This window comes from Garra rufa, chromosome 9 (assembly GCF_049309525.1).
Source record: "Garra rufa chromosome 9, GarRuf1.0, whole genome shotgun sequence".
Taxonomy (NCBI): domain Eukaryota; kingdom Metazoa; phylum Chordata; class Actinopteri; order Cypriniformes; family Cyprinidae; genus Garra; species Garra rufa.
The window spans coordinates 31763098-31771163 of NC_133369.1; the positions used below are offsets into that span (position 1 = coordinate 31763098).

The following is an 8066-nucleotide window of genomic DNA, read 5'->3' on the forward strand; positions in this document are numbered from 1 at the left end:
CTTTCAACTACAACAGTTTTATTCTTGTTTTCACACTTCATCTAATTTACACTTAAAATTTCTATTTTACCTATCAACTCGCTTTCTTCTAAAACACTCTTCTCTTTATATTTGTTCTCCATTTTCTTTATATACAGTATAATATATAAATAGTGTATGTTAAATAATGTCATTTTCATTTTGCAAAACTTTCTCCCCACTTTATACAGTTACAGTTTAATGAAGGTTTTAATAAAAATTACATTTTCCACACTAAGCTACAGCATAACAATATTTAATGTGTTTATTATTTTCAACCAAACAACATAAGGCAAAAATCAGTGGCTTTACAGTGATTTGTTTTAATGTTAAATTGCAACAGGTCTTCTTGAATTGTAGACCTTGATACCATTTTGTACAGATGAACGTGCATGTTTTGTCAAGAGAGATCCAGTTGTCTGTTTCTCTCCACACAGATCTCTGTTTAAGAAAAACAATCAATTAGGGGTCATATATTTATTTATTTATTTTTACTTTTGTCCTAAATTTAATGTATGGTCTATGTCAGCATATCAAAAATGCATATTCAAAGAGCTCAAATTAAAATATCCTTACTGTATGTAGGGTTCAATATCATCCTGCGTCCATTTTTCTCTCATGCTGAAGAGGCTGTTGAATCGCTCCAGTGTGTCCTCAGGCAGATCTTCTACCCGCAGCAGTGAGATGGTCTCTGGTTTAGAGCTTCGATCTAACAGAGCCAAACCCTAAATACAAAAAAGAAAAAAAAAGAAAAAGATATTTATTGGTGCTACACATTTTTTAATCAAATTTAAAGAAATGAAAATTAACACTGCACGCTAAGAGTGTAAAATAGTGAAAAATTATCTTAATATTTTGTTGAATTAAATATTATTTTGCTAAATGTGTTTTTGTGCAAGTACCTTGGCTGGTTAAAGCCTGTCAGCAGACTTCTGAACCTCTTAATATTCTGTGTGGTGATTAGTTCACTAGCAGTGATGGAAAGGGGCAATATTTGCCACTTAAAATATATTTCCAGGGGCATTTTGATCTATATAAGGCCAAGGTGACACAAAAGTGGCAATAATACATTTATAACATTTTGTTTTTAATTAAAAGGTACTTTAAAGAAGTTCACTTCCAGAGCAAATATTATTACAGATAATGTCTTAATTTCTTTACGACTGATGAAAGAATGTTTTTTTGTGGAAAACATTTCAGATTTTCTCCATATAGTGGACTTCTGTTGTGCCCCATTTTGAACTTCCAAAATGCAGTTTAAATGCGGCTTCAAACGATCCTAAATGCGGTTGTAAACGATCCCACCCGAGGAAGAAGGGTCTTACCTAGCGAAATTATTGGTTATTTATTTTTTTAAATTACAATTTATATAGTTTTTAACCTCAAACACTCATCTTGTTTTGCTCTGCCTGTTTTTTCTTATTTACTCCCTCAACTTCAAAAATCATCCTTCATTGCTGCAGAAGTACCCACCCATTGTTTGCCAAGTAATACATACATACTCTAACTGTCTCTGTAAAAAACAGAGTTCAGGCTGAGTGTTTGAATTTAAAAAGTATAGAAATTGTAACAAAAAAATAAATAACCGATCATTTTGCTAGATAAGACTTCTTTCTTGGCTGGGATCATTGACAACCACATCTGGGAAGCCGCATTTAAACTGCATTTTGGAAGTTCAAACTCAGGGTACCATAGAAGACCACTATATGGAGAAAAATCCTGAAATGTTTTTCTTAAATAACAAATTCTTTACGACTGAAGAAAGAAAGACTTGAACATCTTGGATGACAAAGGGGTGAGCACATTATTTGTAAATTTTTGCTCTAGAAGTGAACTGCCTTAAATATGAAGGTAAAACCGCCAGTAGGTGGCATCTCTTAAAGGCAAAGTTCACCTAAAAATGAAAATTTGATGTTTATCTGCTTACCCCCAGGGCATCCAAAATGTAGGTGACTTTGTTTCTTCAGCAGAACACAAACAAAGATTTTTAACTAAAACCGGTGCAGTCTGCCAGCCATATAATGGCAGTGGATGGGCACCAGACCTTTAAAAGTAAAAAAAACAAAAAAAACATGCACAGACAAATCCAAATTACACCCTGCGGCTCATGACGATACATTGATGTCCTAAGACATGAAACGATCGGTTTTTGCGAGAAACTGAACAGCATTTCATTATATCATTTTTTTACCATTCGATACCTTTGATTTGGTATAATATGGATTTGTCTGTGCATGTTTTTTTTTACTTTTAAAGGTCTGGTGCCCATCCACTGCCAATATATGGCTGGCAGACTGCACCGGTTTTGATTAAAAATCTTTGTTTGTGTTCTGCTGACCTACATCTTGGATGCACTGGGGGTAAGCAGATAAACATCAAATTTTCATTTTTGTGTGAACTATCCCTTTAATGAGTTGCAATGAATTGCCACTGTGTGTTGCTTGGAGATGCACAACAGTTCTGCTGTGGTTTCATTTGGAATTTTTTGTTGGCAAAATGGAACAAAAACAGACAATATTGTGTCTAAAATGGAACTTACAATGTTTACTGAACTTATGCTGATATTTGTAAAACAAACAGCACTCTTGTTTGTGTGATATAACTACATAATATGATATAAATATAAGACAAAAACTCAATCGCAAAATCTGTGTATATCTTGAATACGAAAAAATGGGTTACTGCTACTAAACTCACCCGGAGCTGATCCAGTCTAGCGCTCATTCCCTCAGGAACACTCTGCTGCCAAACCTCCTGAAACTCTGACAGGTTGAACTTAACAGCATTTTGCAGGAGCAGCTGAGCTGTTGCTCTACATACTTTGTCCTCATCCAGTGCGTACATCACCTGACCATCTAAAAGAAATGGATAAATACAAAGAAGTGAATGGAAAAGATAAAGGTTCCTTTATCCAAAAAAAAAAAATCATACAGCACAGTGAGAATTAAAAAACAAACAAACTAACCTTCGTTATTGTAGCGTCTTCCATAACAGTTTAAACAGTGTTCTATCATGGCTCTGAACAGAGAAGGAGTAAGAATGAGAATGAGTAATCATCTGCTGTTTTTTTTCTATTCATAAAAATTTGATCTTTCATCATAACTCACTTTGGCTCAAGGGATCCCAGCTCTTCCAGACAGGTGCTGAGAGAAACTTTGCTGAAAGACCAAGACTCTGAGTCCACCAGCTGGGTCACATGACCCAGGAGCTTCATCTCATAATCAAAATCTATGATCCTCCAAAATCCTACAAACAGAACTTACTTAACTTAGCTACAGTGAAGAAATTATCCTCATAATAGAAGATGTCTTCCTTATAAATATTGCACATTTACTTAGAACTTGAAATAGATTTAGAGAATTTTGCATGAACATGTTCTTCCAATATATTCTATGGGTAAATAAACTGAAACATTTGCTAATTTAGTTGTTATACCACAAAATTAAAACTACTTGCTACTAATTCTTCATTAAAGACCATTTGATTTCAACAGAATCTGTTGTACAGAAGTACATCTGAAATAATTGTAGTAATTTTGTACTTATTTTTTTTTTACTTTTATTGTACATCAAATCAATATAATAATACACACCTAGTCAAAAGTTTTTGAACAGCAAGATTTAATGTTTTTTAAAGAATTGTCTTCTGCTCACCAACCTGCATTTATTTGATCCAAAATACAGCAAGAACAGTAATATTGTGAAATACTTTTACTATTTAAAATAACTGCTTTCTATTTGAAAATATTTTAAAATGAAATTTATTCCTGTAATCAAAGCTAAATTTTCTGCATCATTACTCCAGTCTTGAGTTTCACATGATCTATCAGAAATCATTCTAAAATTATGATTTGCTGTTAAAGAAACATTATTATTAATATTATTATCAATATTAAAACACTTGAGTACATTTTTTTTTCAGGATTCTTTGATGAATAAAAAGATCCAAAGAAATATTTGTACACATTGTACTCTATACTACACATTTTTTCTTTTAATTTGAATTGAAATGAATTTAGCAAGGATGCTTAAATTGATCAAAAGTTATGCTAAAGACATTTATAATGTTACAAAAGATTTCAATCATGGATGCTATTCTTCTAAACTTTCTATTCATCAAAGAAACCTCAAAAAATTCTACTTAGCCTTTTTCAACATAATAATAAATATTTTTTGGACAGCAAATATTAAAATGATTTCTGAAGGATCATGTGACTAGACTAATGATGCTAAAAAATCAGCTTTGAAATCACAGGAATAAATTACATTTTACAATATATTCAAATAGAACGCAGTTATTTTAAATAGTAAAAATATTTAAAAGTTTTACTGTTTTGGCTGTACTTTGGATCAATAAAAACAATAAAATCTTACTGTTCAAAAACTTTAAGACTGGTAGTGTATATATAATACATAAAAAGTGTAAGACAACACTTGGAAGTACATTATTAAACAAGTGTTTTTATTATTAAATATTAACACTATAACTACTAAATTAAATAATAATCTCTACGACTAATCTGCCACAATTCTGAGAATCCCCCACAAATCTAAATTAATCACTGTATCCATAAATTTCCCCAATAATGAATAATATCTTGTTTTAGGTGTCTTCCAAATATGTTTCTCACCGTCAATTTCACAAGCATGGACATTTTGAAGATGTGCCTCGATTTCTTCTCTGCTTGCTTGTATTCTTTCAAGAAGGTCATCCATAGTGTACTAACGAATGAAAAATAAAAACACAAACACTTGATGTCACTTTTCGGACAAGATGAAGAAGCCCAATGCAATTTTACAAAGCTTTTAAAAGTACAAGCACTGTTAATGTATTGGTAATTAAATAAAATGTAAAACTAAATGTAAACCCAAACACACCTAATTCAGACAAATTTTAAGTACCGGCTAATAACTATTAAATATTTCTAAACAACACTGGCATACTTTCGTTCCTGGTGACTCCTCCTGCATGCCCACTGCTGGACCTTCATATGGATTCTCCATGAGAAGTTTCTTCAACTTCTTTATCCGTGGTCTCTGCTTTTTCAACTCCCAGTAACAATTTGAAAACCCCCAAATCTGATAAATAAAAAAGTAATAAGAGGACAGAAATCACATTTTCAGGAATGCTTCTGTATGTACTCACCTGTGCATGCGTGAGTTGAGGAGATGCTGGGTTGTCAGGCAGCTGATCTGGAGTTTTACATCCTGGGACAAACAGCAGCAGATTTGATGTGTCTGCAATTTTCAAGTCGTACGTTTTGTCTTCACTGCACAGAACTGCATGCTCGTCTTTATCACCTCTGATTATTAGACTAATGACAGACACAGACATTATATGAATGATTCCACAACAACATTGTATTTAAACGTCAATGAAATCATTTCTGGCTAAATTAATACGGTAAGGTGGCAAGTTGCTCTTTCAACTTATAAATGAAGTAATAATAGCTACCTCTTGCCTGCTTCAATGTGTTTACAAAGTGTATCATCCAGCTCCATAAGACAGTAATCGCCTGACGATACATTGTCTCCGAAAGATAGACAGTAAGCGACGGGCTGCAGGTCTTCTTCTTTTACTTTAGCGATTTGTAGTGTGGCTTGAACCTCTTCTAATGTCCTCATGTTGTCAGATATTTGTTTTATCAAAGTCGACTTAACATAAAGGCTTCTGCTCTTGTCAGCGCTCAACTTTCCCGCAATATTTTGGCCGGAAGATAAGGTTGATTGACAGTAGTAAGAGCCAATGAGCGTTGTCGGGCGGGCGTGTCATAGTGTGTAAATATCACTTGTCCACTAGATGGCGCTTCATTACATGATTTCATTTACTGGCCGAGTCTTTCTGTTATTGTTTTGATGCCCACAAAAATGTGCAGTGGCATTGAACACCAACTCTACACAGTATCATGTCCCCAAGAGGCATTTTCCGTTTTCTTCATACTGTACATCATGTCCCATATTTTATCTCAAGAATGCAAGAATGTTGTCCTTGGTAAACTTCACACTTACTTTAGAAAAACTGTTGGGGCAAAAATGCTTGTTTTGGTAGACATGACACCACAGCTGTGGACTGTTTTATAATTTTTCAAAAAAAAAAAAAAAAAAAAAAATCATAATAAAATAAAATAAATCACACACAAATAAGCACACAATAAACATGTAGTATATTAAAATGTTTTACTCTTTTCATATTTTTAAATATGCAACAATTTATGTTGTACTGTTTTACTTTTTGTTGTTTATTGTTTGTATTTCTTATGCATGTTATGACTGTTTTATGATTATTTTAAAATCATTATTGTACAAAAATATATATATATATATATATAAAGCAAAGCATTTTGAATTGCCACTCTGTATGTATGAAATGTGCTTTATAAAAATAAATAAATAAATCACACAGAATTATCACACAATAAACATGCACTATATTAAAATGGTTTATGTTTATCTCACTCTTTTCATATTTTTAAAAATGCAATAATTTATATATTCTTATTATTTATATAAATAATTATAGATTTTTTAGATTTCAGAATAGAAAATATAGGCCTGGGACTACAGAATGTTTGCTAATGCATAATAAAAAATGGACTTTTTATTTGATTTACATTTTAAATAATAAAAAAATAATAATATATATATATATGTTTTGTATATATATGTTGTTGTTGTTGTTAATTGTATTCCTTATCCTTGTTTTATGATTATTTAGTATCACTCTTTTAAGATTTTTAAAATGCAATAATTTATGTTATATATATTATTATTATATATATTGAAAATATGGATCTGGGACTATAACATGTATGCTAATGCATAATAAAAAATTACCTTTTTTGGTTTACATTTTTAAATAATTTAAAATAATTAATTTTACTTTTTGTTGTTAATTGTATTTCTTATGCATGTTATGACTGTTCTATTATTATTTTAAAATCGATATATATATATATATATATATATATATATATATATATATATACACATACATACATACATTTTTAAAATATGCAAAGCATTTTGAATTAACACTCTGTATGAAATGTCCTTTAGAAAATAAAAAATAAATAAAATAAAATAAAATAAAAAAGACTTTAAAAAACAGCAAAAAATTAAGGAAAAATCTAATATTTTATTTTTTTATTTTAATTTTCAAATCTATCATATAACACAAAGTAAAAAGTTTAAACCCATATGTTTTGAAGAAACATCAGCATATTTTGTTGCATTCACAATGCTGTACGAAACCGTTTAAACGATTTTGGGGTATTTAAAATGAGTATTTGGGAGTAAAGTGATGGTACTTGAAGTGATGGGCTCCAAGCTCCGCCCCTCATGGTGAACTCCCCCTATGAGGATGGTCAAGTTGACTCGCCCTGCAACATGGGCAGTAACGTGCTTTCAGTGAAGAATAGTAAACAATCCACAATAGCATGAAGAAAACGAATCATCCAGAGTCTGTCTTCAGGAATAATCTGCTGTTTAAAGCTTCGGTGTGGTTTACTGCAAGGCTTTGCGGGGCATATGCATTTTAAACACATGGACTGGATGTACTGATGACTGAGGGCACTTGATGCCACACAAAGACACAAGTTATTTCGAGTCGTTTTGACCTGTGATCAACAAAACAGGATGCTCTGTAAGTGACATCGCTGCTATTTCTAAGCAAACATTATTTCGGATCAGTGTGACGTCTCTGCATCGGAACTAATAAGGTAAACAATGTTTTCTTCTAATCATTGGGTGTTTATTTCGATATTCGAGGCTAACTGAAATCTTTCAGATGACGTATTGCATATGTAAAAAACATTTAACATGCCGCTGTGCTGGATTCACTCATTTCATTCAACTGGGCAGTTCGTCAACCTCAAATATTAAGGCTGTCATAACAATAATCACGCCTATCCCAATCTGCCATATGAGAGGCGTGTTCAGTACACCCAATACAAACTCAAGCACGCTGTGCGTGACAGTTCATTTGGCAAACAGCGTTTTGCTCCTCCAAACGCTGATTTGCCACATTTGCGTGTGTGGTTTTATATTCAG

The 8066-nt window shown here is 32.1% G+C and overlaps 1 protein-coding gene across 1 annotated transcript; it reads right to left on the bottom strand.

Annotated features, from left to right (window-relative positions):
- Window positions 1-233: 233 nt before the first annotated feature.
- dscc1 (DNA replication and sister chromatid cohesion 1) lies at window positions 234-5708 on the bottom strand. The gene is made up of 9 exons (XM_073847957.1): window positions 5473-5708; window positions 5164-5332; window positions 4962-5096; window positions 4649-4739; window positions 3126-3264; window positions 2984-3036; window positions 2716-2873; window positions 595-743; window positions 234-459 (listed from the first exon to the last, which is right to left on the bottom strand). The coding sequence occupies exons 1-9, from the start codon at window positions 5640-5642 to the stop codon at window positions 348-350; spliced, it is 1176 nt and encodes a 391-aa protein (XP_073704058.1). The 5' UTR covers window positions 5643-5708; the 3' UTR covers window positions 234-347.
- Window positions 5709-8066: the final 2358 nt, after the last annotated feature.

Coding starts and splice junctions, on each gene's coding strand:
- dscc1 (XM_073847957.1), bottom strand. CDS start 5,642: ATGAGGACATTAGAAGAGGTTCAAGCCACACTACAAATCGCTAAAGTA. Junction 5,097..5,163: donor CTCAACTCACGCATGCACAG/GTGAGTACATAC, acceptor TTTATTTATCAG/ATTTGGGGGTTTTCAAATTG. Junction 460..594: donor GATATTGAACCCTACATACA/GTAAGGATATTT, acceptor TTTCTTAAACAG/AGATCTGTGTGGAGAGAAAC.